The sequence below is a fragment of the Salvia splendens genome, chromosome 15 (assembly GCF_004379255.2).
Source record: "Salvia splendens isolate huo1 chromosome 15, SspV2, whole genome shotgun sequence".
In the NCBI taxonomy this organism is placed as follows: domain Eukaryota; kingdom Viridiplantae; phylum Streptophyta; class Magnoliopsida; order Lamiales; family Lamiaceae; genus Salvia; species Salvia splendens.
In genome coordinates this window covers 3,900,152-3,922,599 of record NC_056046.1, presented here as the reverse complement: position 1 = coordinate 3,922,599, position 22,448 = coordinate 3,900,152, and the positions used below count along the sequence as shown (strand labels likewise).

Here is a 22,448-nt window from a genome sequence, read left to right as displayed (position 1 = left end):
ATTTTAATTAAGTAATTTTTAATTTTTAGGATTTTAATTATGTTCTTTTTATTTTATTTGTAATTTGTAATATTTATTGTGGTTTTTTAAAGAATTTTAGTATTATGGAAATGTTTTTGTATAATTGAATTTTAAATTAATTGTGCTCGTCCTTGCGGAAGAGCACAACTGTGGGTGTTGTGCTCTTGCCAGAGAGCAGGCAGAAAAAGTGAGGTCGGGCCCACAACCGTGCCGCTGGCAAGAGCACGGTTGTGGATGCTCTTAGTCTAGGGTTTAGGGTTGATTTTACCCTTATTAGTCTCATAGTAAGCGTTGATTTTACCTAAGAAAATCAATAGAATTCAAACTCTAGAAAAATTAATCTAGCATTTCAATGTAATCTATTGGATGAGTGGGTTCACTCTCTCCAAAGAGTGGTCAAATCTTTATTTTTAAGCTCAAACTCATCTATAGTTCACATAACCTTTTACTACTATAGTATTAATCAAAAAAATTATTGTGTTACACATGCGTCTAATATATTGTTATAGTATAACCCATTAATACTTCTCATAAGATATAGTATAATGGGCAACAAGTCAACTTCAAGTCGGTAATCAGAGTTTAGTTTTCACAATAATTCATATATAAAATGAGTAAATAATTTTTTATAAAATATACTCTCTTTTTAAAATCTGGTCTTGTATGTGATTATCTCATTATAAGATGACAATGACATGGTATTTTTAACAAGTATCACAAATAAAGTTGAGAGAAAAAAAATAAGAAAAAAAATGTAAAAAAAAATTTAATCAATCACATTGGAACGTCATAGAAAGAAATATGAAATTTTTAAGAGCATCCACAATAGCGCCTAGCGCACCGCCTAGCCGAGCGCCGGCGCTAGGCGGTGCACTAGGCGATCTATTGCAGCCGCTTAGCGGATTTCGTGAAAAAAAACCGCCTAGCGCTCGGCGGTTCCGTGGCGCTAGGCGGTGCGCTAGGCGATCCGCTAGGCGCTATTGCAGCGTCCGGATCGCCTAGCGCACCTCCTAGCGCGAATTTTTAATTTTTTTTTCGAAACACTATATATACGCGACTTGCCCGTCATTTTCATTCGCACCACTTGTATTAACGAGTACTCTCTCTATCTTAATTTCTGTACAAAATCAACACCTAGAAATGAGTAACGCCGGTGGTAGTGGTGGGAGTGGTGGGGATGCTGAGGAGTACGAGTGTATAATGAACGAAGCGCTAGATGCCTATACGAACCGTGAGATTGATCAATGGATGCAGAGGGCCTTGCAGCCGGCGGTACCTCGACCTCGACCAGTGGTACACCGCCGAGCGGTGATTGATCGTGATCACGTAGCTGCACATCAGCACCTATACGAAGACTACTTCGCACAGGAGCCGCGGTTCAACGCCAACCTTTTCAGGCGCCGTTTTAGGATGCGCAGGTCCCTGTTTATGCGTATTGTTAACGGATTGGAGCAACGATATCTGTATTTCCGCTTTAGGCACGATGCGGCTGGAAGACCCGGCCACACTCCTATTCAAAAGTGCACTGCGGCAATCCGGCAGTTGGCCTACGGAGGCGCTGCAGACATGTGGGACGAGTACCTCCACATCGGTGAGAGGACTGCCCTGGAGTGTATGAAGTATTTCTGTCAGGGCGTGATTGAAATATTCGGTGATCAGTTCCTTCGAAGCCCTACCCCCGATGACTGCCGGGATCTGCTGCGGATGCACGGGGAACAGCATGGGTTCCCAGGGATGTTAGGCAGCATAGATTGTATGCATTGGGAGTGGAAGAACTGCCCCGCCGCCTGGAAGGGGATGTACACTACCGGCTACAAGGGAAAGAATCCCACGATGATCCTCGAGGCCGTAGCTGATTACCGGCTGTGGATTTGGCATGCGTATTTTGGGATAGCTGGTTCGAACAACGACCTCAACGTCCTCAACTCGTCGCCACTTTTCAACGAGCAGTGTTAGGGTGTCGGTCCGGCCATCAGTTTTGTCGCCAACGACAACCGACATGATATGGGCTACTACTTGGCGGATGAGATATACCCTAGGTGGTCCGTCTTTGTGAAGACGATCTGATGCCCAGGAGATGAGAAGAAGGCCTACTTTGCGGCACGGCAGGAGTCGGCGCGCAAGGACGTGGAATGCGCATTTGGTGTGCTCCAGGCTTGATGGGCGGCAGTTAAGGGGCCAACGCGTTTGTGGCACGTCGACTGCATTGCTGATATAATGTACGCCTGTATAATCATCCACAACATGATTGTCGAAGATGAAGGTGGACAACTGACTGATTGGGCCAACGACGATAATGAAGCTGGTCCAAGCCACGGCGTTGCCGCCCCTAACGTACGGAGTGGGGTACCCCACGATGAAGACGGCCGCCTCCAAGCACATGCCGACATGCGCCAAACGGAGGCTCATATTCGACTCCAAAAGGATTTAATTGAAGAGTTATGGGCGCGGAGGACTGCACGATGTTAGTTTTTTTTTAATTATGTAATTTTTTTAAATTAATGTACTTTTTAAATTTTATTAATATTAGTAAATTTAATTCCGTATATTGTGTGATTGTTAATTATTTCATTTTGTACATATTTGTTAATAGTGATGTGGATAGTATGTGGCTAGGCTATGGCTGGGCTATTGCTGGGCTATTTGCTTGTTTTGATGATTTGGCAGGAAGATTGTTAGTGCTGATGATGTGGCAGTGGTTAGGCTATGACTGGGCTATTGCTGAGCTATTCCTATTGTAGATGGCCTAACAAGGAATTTATAAGTATCCTGTCTCCATCAGTTATCATATGAGTACAATTAATTAAATTATTTACTAATACTCCATCCATTTCTTAAAATATATATACTGTCTTGTTCTTTTAAAATTAACAATACTTTTTTTATTTTTTAAAATTAAAATTTTCTGTTTATTTAATTTAACATCATTTTTAAAAATTTCATGAAAAAATATCTCAGTTGGGACGGAAATAGAGGTAGTAGTTTAATTAATTGATTTGTTTATCTATCCAATTTTTAATACTGCAAGAAATTGTAACTATATTATTTATCATTATAGTTTGAATATATTTCTCTACTTTGTTGTTATTGCACATATAATAGAGAGATGACTACATCCCCAATATAATTAGCAACATCAAATTAAATACGTAGAAGGAACTACAATGAAACACGTTGTCATATAACATTATTGGTATTAGGTTTACTATAATGAGGTTGTGGTGAAGCAAAACCATATCCCACATCGGAAAATGAACAAGAGTTGCAAGCATATAAATGGGCTATCCCAACTCCATTAGTATGAGGCATTTTGGGGAGTACCCCAAGAGCAAAACCGTGAGGGCTTTTGCCCAAAGCGGACAATATCATATTAATGTAGAGTTCGGGTGTGCACCACCGATACCCAACAGTGGTATCAGAGCCTTGGTTCAGGGGCTGGGCCTGTGTGGCTCGGGGTTCGGTGGGTTGCGCTTGCAAGTTCTCCGATGTCTCTGCGTGAGCTCGACCAAGACTTGTGGTGACCTGATGACCTGTAACATGGGGGCACAGACATGTGGTCTTGGTCTCGTGGTCTTGGTTTGAGGGGAGGATTGTGGTGAAGCAAACCATATCCCACATCGGTGAATGAACAAGAGTTGCAAGCATATAAATGGGCTATCCCAACTCCATTAGTATGAGGCCTTTTGGGGAGTACCCCAAGAGCAAAACCGTGAGGGCTTTTGCCCAAAGCGGACAATATCATACTAATGTAGAGTTCGGGTGTGCACCACCGATACCCAACAGAGGTCAAATCTCTAATTATAAAAGTAATATGCTCCAATCACCAAATACTAGTAGTATAAATTATGCTATCACTTTTCAGTTCAAAATAGCAAAAGGCTCAAGTGATCATGATTTTTTTTTCTAGTGGAATGTAGTGTTTATCTATGCATATCCAAAGACAAGATCCAATATAAGCAAGCTAAGCATCAACCCAAAAAAGAGAAACTCAAGATGCTATTATATTGCTCAAAGTTAAACAGACTTACTCATTGAAGCCCTTCGTCGTGAAGTTGTCGTGATCCAAAATACTATCGAGTTAAACTCTATCTTGGTCTAAAATAATTACTATTAAGTTCAAGTAACTTTATCGTGATCCAAAATAATTATCAAGTCTTACCACACACAATTTTAACATGTTATTTTTTTTACTCATCGAAAATCGATATTCGAAAGAAATTCCATGATTATCTACTCTCAACGCAGAGTACATAGCTACTAAATTAGTTGAGAGTCATACAAACTCAAAGCCAATTCTCAATTAATTAAGAGCCCTACAAGCTCGAAACCATTTTTTTTCAACAGCTTCACCACTTATATTTTTTTAAATAAAAAGTTGTGTGTATGGGTAAGTATATATATGATTTTCTTACTAGTTCATCATTATAATTATTCAATCTACTACTACTACTACTACATAATTTGGCAAAACCTTAGTATTTAGTGTGTTAATTGGTGCACCTAATGTGAATTGTTTGGAGAAGTTGCTATTTTTGTTTATGAAAATAAATAAAGTACACGACCAATTCAAAAAAAAAGTAAAAGAGAAAAGTAGAAAATAAAAAAAAATCAAGAGAAAAGTAGAAAATAAATAAAAAATAAAGAAAAAAACTGTTGATTCATATTTATTGCACTTTAAATCCAAACCGACTTTTTAACAATGACCTAGTTTTAGTATTTATGACATTCGACTATTCTAAGGGTGGGTGTGAAAACAACTCTAATTTCATTTTGACTATTCATAAGCTACATATCATACGTCGACTAAAGACAAATGTGAAAATTGATCAATCAAATTATTTTGATAATGTTTATCAAATCGAATAGGAATTTCATCGAGTTTAGGCCAAATTGGAATGTGATTTTTTCTCTTCAATTTTTATCTTTAAAAGTCCAATGAAAACATTTAAATAAAAACAAGAACCAACATTAAATAGTACTGTATTTAATTTGATATAATTACATAGTGTCGGTGAAAACCAAATTAGTTTGGTTAGTCAATTACTTATATTCAAATAATTTAAGCCAATATTAAAATAAAATAGAGAATATTACAATTAATAATTCCAAGGACAGTTGTGTTGATATTTCGTAACATTATAAAATTTCCTACTTTCCAAACCAAAAATATACACTTAACTGTTTAAACAGGGAATATTATTGACATATATTAATCAAAATAAATACAAAAGGACCACTAATATCTAATTATTGAGAAGACTCGTGTGGACTAAAAACTCATATAATTACACTTGTGTGTATCTGTGTATCTTTGTTAGGGATGTCAATCGGGCAGGCCCACCGGGTTTCGAGCCAACCCTAATAGGGTTGCGGGTCAATCTGGTGCGGGCTAATCGGATTGAGATTTTTTCGGGTTATAAAAGTTCAACCCTAACCCTAAAAGCTCGGGTTTCAGGCTGACCTAGCGGGTTAATCGGGTTGCTACCGATAAAATTAACATGCGATCAATCCAATAAATAATGACGAAAATTAGTTATATTTATAAAATATAAATATTTAATTATGATAAATTTGAGATATATACTTAAACTCAAACACAAACATGATCAAATACTAATATTTGAGATTTGTGTAAAATAAAACATAAATTTAAATATTTTAAAGCATGTTTTAAAACATGTTTTACAAATTTAAATATTTATTAATGAATTAGAAGTTTCTAATTTATTTATTTATTATTATTATATTAATAAAATTTTAATATATAATTTATATATTTAATATAAAATTGAATGTTATTTTTTTAGTTATCTATATTATAAAAATAATCAATGAAAGTGTCCAATTAGGAGTCAAACAAATAGAACAATAGAAATTTTATCGGATTTTCGGGCCAGCCCATCGGGTTTTCGGGTCTGACCCTAACGGGTTGCGGGTTAATCGGGTGCGAGCTAATCGGTCTGTAATTTTATCGGGTTAGAAATTTTCAACCCTAACCCTATAAATTTGGCGGGTTATTCGGGCCAACCCACGGATTACTGACTGCATTGACATCCCTAATCTTTGTATTTTCTATTTGAAATGGATATTTTATTGTCCCTTTTCCGGAATTCTTGGTAAATGGATTATTATTCAAGGGGAAAATTTAAACCATTAATTGCGATATTTGTTATGAGTCGCAATTTGGTGCTTACATCTTTTACATAATTTGTAAGTCCACTAATTGAATAAAATGCCTAATATTTGACAATTTTATGAAAAGAAATTATGGTATGGTTATGATGCAATAGTGAACTGGCACCAAAAGTTACGAAGTTCAAATTAATCAACAATTAATTTGAGTTGATTTAGTGACGGAGTACTAATGCCGAGGCCAATCAGGTTAGAATCCCTATAATATTGACTTTAAATTTACATCTTTTACATAATTTTAGAGGAGTATTACAATTTGCAATAAATAACTAATTCAAAGCTTCTTGTGAAATCAAAAATCTTAATTTGGAAAAGAAAAAAAAACGTTTTAGTTTGTATGTGTGTGTGACAAAATTTGCTCTGCGTCTGTGTTTGTTTTTCTTGTGTATATCTCTGTGTTTGTGTGCATGGGAGAGAGTAAGGAGTCATTGTTGTGACTCATCCAAAAATTAAATGTCTTCAAGAAATGGGCCCACTAAGATTCTAGAAAAACCCAAAATTTCCTATGATTATATTTATGGTAGGTTTGAAACAAATGGGGCCTACAAAAAACCATTTTGTTGGGCTCAAAAGATCCATTTACAGGCCCACCATAAACAACCAACAAAAAAAATTGCAGACAAAACATTAAAACATAACCACTTTCCTAAGTCACAGAACTGTCACCATTAATCTAACAAAACACAAACATGAAGAATCTCACCATTTCAACACACGTGCAGCAATCATCTCAGGCGAAAAAGGGCGAAAGAATCGATCTCGATCCTCTGAAAACACTTCGAGGCAGAGAGGACTATGTGGCTTAACTACTTCCCGTTGGCGTGTGATGAGTGCCGGTTGAAAGACAAGAGATTGACGAGGCGCTCCAGAACGGCCGTGCTCTTGGAGAAGTAGCCGGAGAACCCTTGAGGAATCGTGGGAGGAGGGAAGTCCTCTGCTGGCATTGCAAAGGGCCGTATCATCTTCTCCATCCTCTCGAATGTCAAGTATGATCCCACTTCTTGAAGCCGCTCAGGGCCGTTTATGGCCAAAGTGTGCTCTTGATGCCATGAAGACGCATCTCTCTCATTTGCCTGCTGAAAGTCGAACATCAACTTCGATTCAAGAACTTCTATAGGATTCTTGCAGCATAGAAAAGAGGATTAAAATCAGTCGAAGTCGAAGTTTACCTCCAAAGGGGACAAATCTGCACCTCGGCTAAAGGTCATTTCTACGCGGAATCTCTTTGGATCTTCTAATGCCAACTGCATCAGTTTCAAATACCGTCATTTATCTATCAAACTCAAGAGATTGATGTTTTTGTTAAAATTTAGATATTGTAATGAGAAAGGCAGTAGCATAGCTGTGGAGATTGCAACGGGAATATGTCGAATGGGAAGGAGCCAGGGCTTAGAGATCGAGAAAGCATGGAGAGGAGCATTAGATGAGAGAGACGAACCTCTGTGTTCTCGAATAACCTGAACACAATGTAACTCATGTAGTCAAGCTCCTTTGTCCGACACAAGCGCTCCAAGGTGCTATCACACACGAGGCTCGGCTCTCCTTGGAGGGACTCGTCCAAGTTGCAGTAACGGAGAACGTTCATCATGGAGTGGATATGAGATTCCTATCAACCGAAAAGAAACAAATTCAACCGAGTTTAAAATTTCAAATTGAAGTTGAAAATAGGAAGTTGTATGGAGAAAATTGTAGTACTACACTCACTCACCGATGTAAAATATAGCCGCGTCCTCACATGTCGCTCCGGGGTTCTTACATTTGCATACCTGATGGGAGTAAACATACATACATTGGAAGAAAAACTATCATAGATTCAAACAGTTTGAATTGAGAGTCCAATTTTACTAAGCATAAACTTATAAATCATAAAATAAAATAAAATAAAATCTGCAAAAATAGATAATACACTATGCAAACACTTACTTTGGGTCCAATCGGTACTTAGGTTCTTTGTCGTCGTCATCATCTAGATCCGCGGATTTCTCACTGCCGAGACTAGTTTTAGATGCATGTTCAAGATTAATCTGAGATTTTTGAAGATCTGCAGAATCTTCTCTAGCAATGCTAGGGAGTTCTGTAGTGCTATCTTGGTTGCTCTTCAATTCAGCAATGCTGATTGCTTCTTCGCGTGTGTTTCTCAGATCGATCAAGATCTTCCCCAACAACCGACGAGCAATCTGAAATTTTTTTACAAGGTGAGTCTTATATGATGGATTAGCTAGAGAACTTTTCTTATATGTGAAGAAGATTCATTTCAAGAAGAAAATATTTTGCACAAGTCCAAAAGTAGGTCAGTTCAACACACCTTGGATCCGATTTTCAACTTCTGTTTCGGGTTGATTCCATACTCGTTTGGAATAACACCATCTGCAAGTAACTACAAGAAAATCGGAATTCAATTAATGAAACAAATTTAAGCATGCGACTCCATTGAGTGGCCTCAGAGCATCAGCCACAAAGAAGATATTTATTCTCCATTGTACTTCACTTTTCTTTCAATTTAAGTGTATAGGTCGTGGGAAGAGGAGCAGTGCAGCCGAGAGCAATCAAACGTAAGAGAGCATGCATCATCGGATTGGCTATTTCATACCTGCGCCACTTTGAAAAGTTCGTATAGGCCTTCTAGTTTTAGATGTGCGTTGTGCAAGAGATCATATCTGTCAAACCGAAAGGGGAAACAGCAATAAATCACAAATAGGTTGAAAAAACTTGCTGGTGCAAATCACGATCCAATATTATGTTTGCTACAACTGTGCATCTCCTTACTTGCTTGAATCATAAACATCGGGTATTTGTGTGAGGTCAAACCGCCTGCAATTGCACGCACATAGCTAAAGTTTGAGTTCAAGTTGCACAATGTGGGAGAATGAAGGGAGAACAGACATACTCTTTGCGCTCGTTATACAAATCCCTCGCAAGTTTTCTCCAACGAGCGAGCATGAGAAGAAATCCCTCACTGCCACAAGGTAAGCCAGCAGCAATCCGATCTACATCCATACTTGTCTTGCCAAGGGCCTTCGCTTGATCGTATGGCAGAATCACATCGTAAGAGGTCTTCCCCGCAAGCTCCTCGTTCTCATCCTTTGCTAGAAGTCTCACTTGCTCCGTGAGCTTCTTCGTTAACTTCACCTGGTTTTGGTTTTGATGAAGGGATTCAGTCCATAATAATACCAAAAACTTGTGGAAATAGGGTAGTTTGACATGACTCAAAATGCAAAAACGAAGAGTAACACTAAGTAAGCACTTTACAATTTCGGGAAGAAGTTGGGAGGCGTTCGGAGGAACTCCACGACCATCTACCATCCAAGGCTTTTCTCCCGGCGGATCAGTGCTCTCAACCGTATTGTTATCGGAAGTTATGATCTCGTTTAGCCTGGCCTGGGGAAAAAAAGCAAAGGCGAAACAAAAGCATATTATTTTCAGGGTACGATGGCATATAAAAATGCACTAACACAAAAAAAAAGGGGGACTCGAAAGACTAACCTTAGCTTCTACCATCTCGGAACTGGCGTTTTCTGACCCATCCAGCATAGAAGAGTCCTTACTGACAAGCGAAACCTTAGACGGTTTTAAGAAGATGTGAAAATGGTGGTTTCGAAATAATAACATGGCATTAATCTGAGCTATGAATGTTTGACCTACCAAAATCGGTGTCAATTGCCCTTCCAAATCTAGAAGACCTTTGGCAAAAGCAGCTGCAGACATCTGTGAATGGTAAACACACCGAGGTTTCAGATGCATTGAATATGCCGTATAAAAGAGTTAGAGAGCCTAACCTGCACACGGCCTTCGTCTGAGCTGTATATCTTCAAGTCATGGCGGTATGTACTATGGAGACGAAGCAGGCCCGTACCTTCACCAGGATATATATTGTTCCGGAAATACCGTCCTAGTTCTTCAGCCTGCTTTCTGCCAGCATGTGTGAGGACACCGCCGTATTTAAGAATCATCAGGGCCTCAGTAGGCCGTTCGTCTTCCCCTTCGCCATTCACTTTTGCCACTTTGACCCACTTTAAAGGCTTAAGTTGGACTTTCCGATAAATGCCAGAGAAATGCCCGCCCTGGATGCCATAGCATCGATAGCCATTACAATCGTACAAGCAAAATAGCACTTACAAATAGCAGAGCAGACATATATGGTAGGGGAATAAAAGTAAGACGAAAGGAGATTTTACTAATGAAAAATGATATGGACCTCCTCAAGCACAGCTTTCACTTGCCGAAGCTTTTCAGCATGCTCGATATCGTCAGCTTCACTGTCACTCTCGTGATCAGGTCTGCATAACTCACACATATTACCAAAACAAAGCCAAGCTATAAGTGGATACAACTAAATTGGGAAAAAGAATAACACACCTCGTACGAGGAACTAGAATTCGTGTCGCATCCAAAAGATCTTGCAGTTCAACAGCACTTTTGAGCTTTGTCTGCAGGAAAGGATGGAAAGGTATTAAAAGGGAAAAAGGCGCATTTATAAATAAACAAGAATCGCTAGGAGGAATAAACGAGTACCTCTGCCCTAGGCTTTCCCCCGTTATACTTCAACATCAAATTCAATAGTTTTTCCTCAGTAACTCGCAGCTTCACTTTCTGTTTTGGAGTTCTGTCACCACTGATAGCAAAAGGAGCACTTATCAAGGGATAATACTACGTGTAGTATTTAACTAGAACTGTAAACAAAAGGTAACATCTTACTGACGAACAATGGCAATCACGCTACGTAGTTCTTCGGACTGCCCAAAAGTTCCGATTATCCCACTTCCCTGACGTGTTAGACCATCAAAGGGCTGAGCAGGTTCGTTAACCTTCCAAGGTAGAACTGGAGGTATTGTTGAAGAAAGATGTGGAGCTTTAGCATCAAGAAACATTTTCCTCATAACACATGCAGCGTCATCATAATATCTGGCATAGTAATTTCAAAATATTCAGAAGCCCGATAAAAGGAAAAGAAAAGGAGGGGCGAAGGGTACGAGAAGCAACAAGAAGGGGTGTCACGAATGAAGATAACAAAGTCTCAAAAGAGGTCATTGCAATGATCGGATTAGTCCATAGTTTTAGCTTAGTTGAAATCAATCCACCAAATGATATGAAATCAAACTGACCAAAAAATGGAAATAGGAACAGGAAATTTTACTTGTAGGAGTTCTTGACGAAGCTCCATCCATTGACGTCACAAACATAGGAACGCCCCTCACAGCGCAAGAGATCGAAGCCACAAACCTGTATGTCATGTTTATGAGAAACTGAGAGCCACTTCCCAAAAAAATCAGGAAATTCTACTATATTTCTTAAAAGGTCTATTATTGCCACACAAATCTAACAACCATTTCTAAATCATTGGATAATATGGGGGACTGTGGGAAGAGCAAAGAATAAAACTGAATCGAATAAATATTGACAACTGCTCTCTGAAAGTATAATATTTACTTACAGCTTGCCTAAATGCAATGCACACCTCTCGAGCCATTTCTTTCTCGATAGGAGTAAGCAGAACAGGATATCTAACCTGCACATGCATGAACTCTTATAGCCAATAAATCCCACTTTATACCTCATATCGTGGATATAGAGAATTGATTATATAAGTACATGAGTGATGCATAAGCAACAATCGTCACAACCATCAAATTGGTAGCTGTAAGAAGAGCTACCGTGCTACAACTAAATCATATTAAAATCTCAACTTACAAGCCCTAGAAGACAAGCTCAGTTTGTGGAATAAGATCATACAAGTTACTTACTTCTTTACCATCAGGGTTTCGCATAACTACACCATCAACTACTGGCGATTTCCTTGCCTCTGCATGAGCATATTCGGGACCAACTGTGTACACCTAAGAATCATTACGAAGTTAAAGCTTTTTCTCAAACCAGTTTATAGCAGAATATCCCCGAGCAATAAATAGAATTCTATACAAGTTTATTCCTCCTCCCACTACATTGTGGGTAGTTTTGGTGAAGGTCACGAGATCACCCTACGGCATAACTTCAGTCGGATAATTTCTATGCTAATCATTCACTATATAGTCCGAGAAAAACTGTTAACTGTATCAGGCAGTTCCAGATGAAAAGGTTCATTGGAATATGTTAAAAGCATAAATCTATAACCTTAAGATGAGTGGCAGCTTAACTAAAGTTTACCGTCAGCCTAATTCTGAGCACTCAAGAGAATGAAAAACATACAATTCTAGTAGACAGAGTTCGTCGCTGCATGATACTAAATAGATATTTACACACTTCTGCACAATATTCCTAAATAGCCCAAGGGAATTTCTAGTCAATTCAGAAGATCTCAGAGATTCAAGAATATTAAGTTGATTCCAGTTCTGCATGCTTTGTGATGTTTGGATTTTAGCAACTTCAGATATGATCAAAGTTCAATCAAGAGTAATTCATAAAATAAAGGGTGGTTAACTACCTTTACATCTGTGCCTCCAGTGGGCATAAATTCTTCGTATATATAAGAACCTTCACGTCTCACTCTTCTCACATCTGGATGAAATTCACTTGACCGATTACCAACCTGAGAAAGGAACAGTAATATATTGCATACGTCAATTAGTAAATAAAGGGTGATGAAATGCATGTGCACTATTAAATGAACAAGTTTGCATCTGATATTGATTAAAATACCTAAAGCAGCTTCTTATACATTGATTGTCATATTGAGATTATTAATCATTCAAAATAAGTCTAAAGGACAAAAATCAATGTTATCAATCTCGTATGGCGGCTTATGGCGGTTCGCCTAAAAACCGCCACAGGGATATGGCGTATTAGTATGGCAGATATGGCGGTCAATAATTAAATTAATAAAATAATACTTATATATTTATATATAATTCAAAAATTAGAAAATAATAAAAAGTATCATCTAAAACTCTTAAAACAATTAATAAAGCATAAAATACAACTCTAACATCCATGTTTCTTGCATAATGCCCCATTCCTAAATGCAGTACACACGCAATGTTGTCAAATGGCGGATATGGCGGTGCTATGGCATTGCCATGGTCCTATGGCGTTTCCACCACCGAACGCCATGCCATAGCGCCGCCATATCGGCTATTTGATAACATTGACAAAAATCTTTTCTTGACCATGATGAACTACACATGGATTAAATATCAGGATAGAGTAAAGTAAAAAAGTTCATAATATTATACCAGAATACTCCATGCAAATATGAAAATATGATATCTAAATATTTTTCTTACACATGATTATCTGAATAGTGAATATGAAATATGAAACAGCTCCAGTGAAGAGTCTTGGGACTATGTGAATGTGATGCATTCTATACCTATAATTTTATGAGAAATGTAAAATTTATCAGTGGCCTAAAACGAGTTCCAACATTCCACAGTGGCCAACACACCTGGAAATGATACTGCTTTAAAACTAGGGGATGGCTTATTGAACTGTATAGGAGCTAAAGACTAAAGTGGACTTCAATCAAATTATATTAAACAGAGGCAGAACTGGTTCAACAGCCTTGCAATTGAACCTTAGAATACTATAGTTTCCGTTACAATAAATAGATAATCATAATAATAATAATAATATGAATGAAGTGTCTCAAACCTGAGTCGACATCAAGGACTTACCGAACTCAAATATCTGCTAAGTTCTTACCTTTCTAAACAATTCTTTCATTCCCCCACCAGCTGAACTAGGATAATATATCATTATACTGTGATCATCACCTTCACAAAAGACAGAATAAAAATTGGCACCCATTTCTAGAAAATTAAAACGATACATGAGTATCCAGTATAATATTCTCAATATCCATAGTTCCATACCATGAATCGGTTTTTCCACAAAAGGCTTCCAGAACCGATTGCCATGGACTTCAACAAAATCCTCCTCCTCGGAAAAAAAGTCCAGCTCTTGATTTGGAAACTCTCTGTTCACTAGGGCATATCTTGGAACATTAATGCCAAACATTTCAAGTTTCTGCCATCAAATGAAGACTACTTACCACTTTAATCATTCTATTATTAAATGGAAAAGAAAACCATATTTAATCTAATACATATTCCATTGGTCAAAAGTAGTATGGTGTCAATTCAGTGGATAACACACTCAGTGCACATGTATAGTTTAGGTTAAACACTGGACTTCAGTTCTTTTTTTTGGTTATGTCTGGAAAAATTAGGCAAGTAACAACAATGAAAGCATGATTTAGTTAGGCAGAGAAATAAATGAAATAGACCCTTTGATTTTTAAGGAATATATTGCTATTAATTTTACGCTCTGAGTAGATAGAAATCAAAATGTAGTTGCAAAATGGTTTACACTGACATAAACATGGAGACTTTTGAGTTTTGAGAAGTATGAGATATGAAAACTACCACTCCCCTGAAAATGCCATAATTTTCTTGTACAGATTGATGCTATGTTACTTGTTTAGTGTGGGGGTGAAGCAGATACTGGGAAACAAAACAGGTGTGCACATACAAGAGCTACGCCATTGATTAGGGAGAATAATATGGGGGAAACTGGAAGGTCAAGGAAAAGTTGGGAGGTGGGGGGGGGGGGGGGGGGGAGAATCCAGACAATCAGTTTTCATTTTCATCGAATCTCCAAATTGGCCATATAAGAATATCAGATGAAGGGATGAGTAGGAGGTAGAAAATATTTCAAAGACTGTATATCAACTTTCTCTTAAGGATTAAAAGGATGCAAACCTCATACACTCTCCTTCGATCATGAAGAAGACGTTGATCTCCCAATTCGTTTACAAGAAAAGGCCTACAGCAAACCAAATGACAAAAGCAGCAAGACTGAGGGATACTTAGACAACAAAGCATACACAATACATTGGATTTATGAAAAAGTATTTGAAATCAAAGTAATCATGATAGCACTGGTTGCATGCAGACAGATGTAGAAAAGATCCAATTAAAAGTACCATTTAAATTTTAAAGGAACTACAACAACATCTGTTACTGAAAAATGCTTCTACTTCCATAAAGGAATGCCAGGAGCATTTCAAGGATGGGAGAGGACATAAACTCAATGAAGCTACAAGCTTTTCCTATGGCTTTATCGACAGCAGCAGAACCACAGATGTTACGTAACTCGAATACTTCAACATATATGTCTTCAGTTGCAACACCATCCTTTCCTAGTAGCTGCTTCTTCTTCAAAAGACTAATATATCCAACAGAAGGAGGAAAGGAACTACAGTACTCCTGAAAACCTTCAACATATTTATCGTCTAAGGTATACGCCCTAACCCTCGTTGCATGTACTATATAGTAAGAAAAAAGAGAAATGAAAAGAATATGCATATAACAGAGTTTCCTACAATATGTAAGAGCACAATGAGAAGCTGCACATTGGAGTAAGAAGAGATGTATGCTTACCTTCTTAGAGTAGCATATGCTTCAGCCTTCTTCAGAGGATAGCCAGTAGAATAGAAGGCAATCAAGCAGTCACATAAAGGCCATCTGCAATTATACACTTATCTCAATTTCTTCAAAATAAACCAAAGAACTGACACACATACCAAGAAAAGGAAAAAGAACTAAACAGTAAAATTTAAAAGGGATAAAAAATCACCTTTCAATAGGCTCTTCGAGGATTACCTTGTCCCCAAAATGTACAATCTACAATCATATTGACATCACAAAAAAGATCAAAATTGAGTATCCAAAATTGAACAAACAAGTTTGGCCTCAAACATCATTGCACTGAATATTTCACTGTCCAAAGCTGGCAAATAATCACTCACATCAAATTCTCCAAATGCTTGCAGCCTCTCCAAAATCTGCAGCATCGGCCCAGAAAAGGCCTAAAAGATATCCAAAAACAAACAGTTGACCAAAAATACCACTCCATAATTTAATCAGCACAAATCAACAGTGTACAAAACAAAACAAAAAAAAAGTGCATGGTTTTTGGAGCAAAAATCTCAGTAATATAAAACAAACAGAACCCAGGAGTCGCATATCACCTTCTTTTCCATAACACACACTCCTATTGTAACCTTCTTGCGAGAGCGAGAAACAGCACCGCCCACCATTTCTAACCGCAAAAAGATTAAATTTTGGGCACTGCCCACCACTTCTCAATCTCCTTCAGGCTGATTACTGAAGAAATTCTGACCCACATTCATGCAAATTATGTACATTCAATATAATTCCAGCGCAATTTCATTGCAACCAAAAATGTAAAAATACCAAAGGAAATACGCATACATAACTACAAAGTTGTTAGGCCAGATGCAATAAATCCGCAACCAATATGGTAAAATTGTAAAAAGGCAAGAAATCACTCCTCAGTCCTCAGCTTCTTCATTTTAAAAAAAATTAATTTTTATTATTTGGTTAACAGGCCCAAAACAAAAATTCAAGAACGTAGTATGATTTTTTCTGGGTTTTGTATTATTTTGGAAAATTAGATTTTTTTTAAATGTAGAATATACGATAAAGTGATAAACTTGGATATGGAAAGTGACGGTTCTTAGGCCATCCACAACGCTGTTCCTATACCGTTCCTATACCGTTCCTATACCGTTCCTTAAACCACTATTTGAGGGCCCCACTGTACTTTTTTACTCCATTCCTTAACTAAGGAACGGAACCTGCAACCCTCCGTTCCTTAACCGTTCCTTAACCGTTCCTTAAATTACTATTCATTCTATTTCAATTTTTATTTTTATTTCCAACTAAATTAAATTAAATAAACACACTTTATTAAAAAACAAACATACTTTATTAAAAAACAAACATACTTTATTAAAAAACACACAATATTAAAAAAAATTACAACTTAAACTTAAAAAAATTAAAAAAAACACACAATTCAAATCCTAAAAAAATAAAAAACACACAATAAAAAACACACAATTAAACGTGGGAAAATAAAAAAACTACTCCGCCGGCGAATCATCCTCCGGAGGCGGTCGAGGTTTAGGGGGAGGGGGAAGACCAAGTAGTCCTGCCATATGCACAATTCCGTTCCACCAGGCCGTGTATTGGGCGTACGAGAAGCGGGAAGTGTCCGCCATTGTGGCGGTTATGTACGCCACCATAAGTGTGTTCGAGCCTCCTTGTGAGCCCGATCCCGAGGCCGACTGGCTTGATTCTCCTCGGCCCTTCCTCGCTCTAGCCGCTTTCGCCGCCTTCGTCCCTTGCGGACGACGGCGCCCACGGCTAGATCCCTCGTACTCGGCGGCCGTAACCCCAACCTCCTGCGTGCCACGATCACTGGGCGCATCGGTGTCACCAGACGAGTACTGGCCGCTCGTCGTGTGCTTCGTCCGCTTTGAGGTTGATCCCGAGCTGGAGCGGACACCACCGGCCCACCTTTCCTCGTCCTTGACGAGCTGCCAAATATCAACATATTTGAACTGTACACCGGTGTCCTGGTGGAAGGCGCGCATAGCCGCCCTCAGTATGTCGGCGCCCGAAGCTCCGCTTTGGTAGTGCGCCGCTTCGGTGGAGTAGATCCCGCAGAATTTTTTGACCTGTAAATCGACTCGGCCAAAGTGAGCACGAAGCATTGTATATTTGCGCTTCCGGGCCCCTTTCGGCTTAGTCTCGTGGTAGACATCACGGACCTTTTCCCAGAAGCACTTGGCGGCTTGTTGGTTGCCGACGATGGGATCATATGAGACTGTGAGCCAGGCGGTGTACACCGCCTTTGTTTCTTCGTTGGTGTAGGGATGCCGGCCCAGATCCTCCGGCTCCTCCTCCTCATCCTCCTCGGGTGCCTCAGACGCAGCCCTGTAGCTTCCACCGCCTCGGCCTCCTCCCTGAGTGGGTTCAACGGGGATATCCTCCCGAATCTGGGACAAACCCTGGGAAAGCCGCGAGCCGGAGCCTCGAGCGTAGGCATCCACATCGAAAGTGGGTGGTTGGTACCCACCCGGCGTCGCCGACCCCTGCGTGCCCGGCGTCGATGACCCAGAACCACCAAGTGTGTTGTACATGGTCTCCCAATCGCCGAACGCGTTGAGATCCCACCCTCCGGCGCCGCCACCACCGTAATTGCCGTCGCCGGACATTTTTTGAAGAGATAGAATATGAAAATTGGAGAGAAATTGATGTTGATGTAGGAAGAATAGATGTGTAGTTGTGTATAAAATGAATGAATTAGGTGTATTTATAGAATAAGAAAATAAAAATAAAAATTAAAAAAATTAAGAAAAAGTTAAAAAAAACGGTAATGTTACCGTTTAAAAAAAAAAAATTTTAAAATTCGATTTTTATAAAAAAAATAATAATTATTGCGTCATTGCTGACGTGTCCCACTCGCGGGCCGGCGAGTGGGAAGCACGCACGCACGGGGATCGGCCACGTCGCCCAGGCGCGTGGCGGCTTGTTCCGTGCCGCGTTACGTGCCGTCGGCACCCGGCACGGAATGGGAACGGGACGGGAGCGGAATGCAGCGCCGCAACGCGTTCCGCGGCGAAACCGTTCCGCGGCGAAACCGTTCCGGCGGAACGGCACGCGGAACGCCGGCGGCACGCGTTGCGGGTGCTCTTAGGAATTTGTGGGCTTTATATTGATTTTATTTATTACCTTCTACGATATGCACGTTAATTGTGTGATCTAATAATTTATGAATATTTTATTAATTATTATTATAGAATAAATAATATGACAACAATTTGTACAAGCATGAGTTACAAAAAAAAACTCTTATTTGTGACAGCTACTTTGTTTCAAAGTTTACTACTCCAGTATTTATTCTAGACTGAAACTTGTTAAAGGAATAGTTCTTTTAAATAAAAGTAACTTTATGTTAATGACAATTAATTATTTTTAATAAAAAAGGACATAAATTGAATTATATTAAAATAAATAATATTCATATATGATAATCCATCCGAACATTTGTCACGTGTTTATTATATATATGTACTTTGAGATTTAATCATTTACATCAAAATAATAAATTATGAAAACTTGGACATATTTTGATTGGCTACGGACACTGAGAGCGACATGCATTATAAAACACATGATTGAAAAGTGCTTCTCTTTTGCTTCATGTTCAACCCCTTATAGCATTCACAGCGGTTGAAGTTTGAACGCAGCCGTCCGTCCATCCGTATGTGGCAGCAGCGCGGCACCCGCTGCTCGCCGCTGTGCTCTTGTTGCTGGCACGGCACTGCTCGATGCATCGAGCACGTCCGTGCCAGCGAGCAGCCCACGTGTCAGTCATCCATTGGCCAACGATATTTTTTTAAAAAAAAATCAAATTTTAATTAAAAAATCTGATTTAAAATAAAAATATATATATTTTCCCACTTCCTAAAAAATTATATCCGTTTTCTACCCACTTTTAATTTATTTTTCAATTTTTTCCCAAAAAATACACATTTTCATCTATAAATACCCTCACTTCCACACCAAATAATCACACCACACTATACAATTATCATCTAAATTCTCTCATTTCTATTCTTAAAATTCTCAATCTTTCTTTCACTCACAACAAAAAAATATCCGGCTCCGACGATCACCCCTCCGGCTCCCACGGTTGGAACCCCGATTGGTTCGGTTCACAACCATTTCCTAGTCCGGAAACGGAATATTCGGCCTCTCCTCAAACCCAAGGTTCGCAAGTTCCGGGTGGCTACCGGCCTTACCCTATCGACAACCAAGATGCCCCCGAAGGGCAATACGAGTGGACACCCGAACCACCCGTACCTAGAGCGGGAGGGAGCGGCCCCTCTCAAACTCCTTCTCTTCCTACTCGTGGTGTCCGCACCCCGTACACTCCGGGGGAGATGGAGCAATTATTCAAAGCGTACTTGTCAATCTCCGAAGATCCGGAGGTTGGCACGAACCAATCCTATGACCATTATTGGTGGCGCATCTGTCGCCGGTACAATCAAAATCGGTCGGCTGGAACAATCGAGCACAACGAGAGTATGGAGCGCAATGCCATATACAGAGCCAACGAATAAATCCAAAAGTTCCACGGGTATTACCTCTAGGAAGAGTGGTCGGCGGGGAACGGCCGGAGCGAGCTTGACATCATCAGTTCCACCTTGGCGACCTACCAATCCATGAACTACAAGCCGTTCAAGTACCTCAACATTTGGCAGGAGACGCGGGCGCATCCTAAGTATAGGGGAGGCGTATCATCCTCCTCTAGCTCCTCCTCCAAACAGTCGAGGTCGGTATCCCTATCCGACGTTGGCTCCGAGGATGTGGTTAGCCAACTTGCCGGAGCTAACTTGGGTAGCCCCGACGCCGGCCCGAGCAGTTCCCAGCGCCGGCCGCAAGGAAGGAAGAAGGCGGCAACCAACCGCCGTCGCGCCGCGACTCCATCCGCCCCCCTACCGAACCCGCTCCCTATGTGCCACCTCAACCCCCCACCAACTCGTTGTGGGGGATTTTGGCCCAACTCAATTTGGCCGATAGGTCAACTATGACCCCCGAGCAACTTCGATCGCATGTGGCAATGATATGGGGTCTCCAAAGAACATTGGGGGTAGAGCCGGATGAATAGTTATCCACGGGGGTCATTTTTATTTTTTAGGTGTTTAATTATGAAATTTTTAATTTTTAGGATTTTAATTATGTAATTTTAAATTTATAGTATTTTAATTATGTAATTTTTAATTTTTAGTATTTTAATTATGTAATTTTTAATTTTTTTTATAATTTATAATATTATTCCGGGTATTTTTAATGCATTTTAAGTTTGTGGAAATGTTTTATTTAAATTGAATAATAGAATGGTCCCGCTTGTCCTTGCGAAAGAGCACGGGTGTGGGTGTTGTGCTCTTGCCTAAGAGTATGGAGTAAAAGTGGGACCGGGCTCACATTCATGCTCGTTGGCAAGAGAACGGATGTGGATGCTCTTATAAAAGTGAGCATGTATACCTTTTTGGATGATTTAAAGTGTTGGAGTTGGAGTTGGAGTTGGAGTTGGTCTCTCTATAATCAAATATAGTTCACTCTGTCGAATAAATGGTCTTGATTTTCCCATGAAATGTCACAAAAAAATAGGTTTATTTCATTTATAAACACTACTCAATAACATAAAGCTTTATGGGAGTGATCAATTGCTAACTACAACTAATTTAAAATTATAAGATTTGTAGGGATCTAGTGGTTTATAAATTGTCATTTGTAATTTTGTTTTATTACTATTTAAATTTAAAAAGATAGAAAACTACTAAAATTAGGGTTTTTGATCAAAATGTCAATATATCGTATTAAATATATCAATAAGATTCATTGAATATGTCAACACAATTTAGCATTGACATTGTATATGTATTATATTGACATATTATGATAGCTACATTGACATTAAGCTGCTTCTTGAAAAGTACGAAAATTCAAGAATTTTTTTCAAATTTTGACATCGGAACGTATACAAGGAGATCTCGTTTAAATTCTTATAAATTTATCTTTAATTTGATATATGTTGTGCAAAAATAATATAAATTGAGATAGTTATAATCATTTAAAGTTTTCAGATATTTTTTTGATAATTAGTTATAATTAACTTTTGGTCAAGTAACATTAATACCCCTAATTTATATTTTATGTACATTGTATTGATACTCATAGATGAATGATCTTGTGCATTAATTTCATGATCTAATGTCTATCATTTTGTTGTAGTTAGCCACATAGGATTGATTTAGCAATATAATACACCACAACTCCTTATTTATATCAATTTATTTACCAATTATATTATATATGGCTCACCATCATTGTAAACTCTAATTAATTGTTATTAACACTACCTACAATTAATATAGGTTATTTGTTCTACTCACAATAAACTTCAAAGTAGGGGTGAGCAAAAAACCTGAAAATCGAATATCCGAACCAAAAATTTAAAATTTGGTTCGGTTTTTCGGTTCGGTTTGGTTATAAAATTTTGAAATTTTTGGTTTTTCGGTTCAGTTCGGTTCGGTTGAAAAAAAAAAACCGAAAAACCAAATTATAATTTTATATAATATTTTTTAAATATATTTATATATATATAGTATATATACTTAAAACGTAAACATAAGAGCATCCGCAATGGTGCCCGTCGCGGCGGACGTCCGCGCAGGACGTTCGCCATTGTGCAAAGGTGACGCAGATACGGACGTCCGCTGCGGACACCGGAGTTCCGCGGCTTTCCCGGGACGTCCGTCGCGACGTCCTTGTGGACGTCCGCCATTGTGTTGACCCCACGGAAGTTCGCGCGGACGTCCCGATTATTTTATATATTTTTTTCAAAAATTCTATAAATACGGC

At 38.9% G+C, this 22,448-nt stretch overlaps 1 protein-coding gene across 4 annotated transcripts; it reads right to left on the bottom strand.

Annotated features, from left to right (window-relative positions):
- Window positions 1–6,703: 6,703 nt before the first annotated feature.
- Window positions 6,704–16,402, bottom strand: LOC121767214 (inositol hexakisphosphate and diphosphoinositol-pentakisphosphate kinase VIP2-like). 4 transcript variants are annotated; one of them, XM_042163435.1, is made up of 28 exons: window positions 16,178–16,402; window positions 15,956–16,015; window positions 15,784–15,830; window positions 15,588–15,671; window positions 14,907–14,970; window positions 14,019–14,172; window positions 13,849–13,919; window positions 12,632–12,736; window positions 11,955–12,047; window positions 11,645–11,719; window positions 11,348–11,433; window positions 10,909–11,115; window positions 10,726–10,825; window positions 10,570–10,640; window positions 10,409–10,490; window positions 9,990–10,274; window positions 9,856–9,918; window positions 9,697–9,771; window positions 9,463–9,591; window positions 9,101–9,342; window positions 8,980–9,024; window positions 8,804–8,870; window positions 8,519–8,590; window positions 8,137–8,390; window positions 7,922–8,015; window positions 7,652–7,819; window positions 7,383–7,457; window positions 6,704–7,289 (listed from the first exon to the last, which is right to left on the bottom strand). In XM_042163435.1, exons 1-28 carry the CDS (start codon window positions 16,244–16,246, stop codon window positions 7,020–7,022), a joined length of 3,207 nt encoding a protein of 1,068 aa, XP_042019369.1. In that variant the 5' UTR covers window positions 16,247–16,402; the 3' UTR covers window positions 6,704–7,019. The 4 variants fall into 4 exon arrangements, with proteins under 4 accessions (XP_042019369.1, XP_042019370.1, XP_042019371.1 ...); XM_042163436.1 differs by having other exon boundaries at window positions 6,704–7,286; XM_042163437.1 differs by having other exon boundaries at window positions 7,922–7,979.
- Between the last annotated feature and the right edge of the window lie 6,046 nt (window positions 16,403–22,448).

Excerpts from the sequence above, each read along its gene's own strand:
- LOC121767214 (XM_042163435.1), bottom strand. The coding sequence starts at position 16,246 with ATGGTGGGCGGTGCTGTTTCTCGCTCTCGCAAGAAGGTTACAATAGGA. Across the intron at positions 15,831-15,955 it reads AAGCATTTGGAGAATTTGAT|ATTGTACATTTTGGGGACAA; the intron begins GTGAGTGATTAT and ends ATATGATTGTAG. Across the intron at positions 8,871-8,979 it reads GATGTTTATGATTCAAGCAA|ATATGATCTCTTGCACAACG; the intron begins GTAAGGAGATGC and ends TCGGTTTGACAG.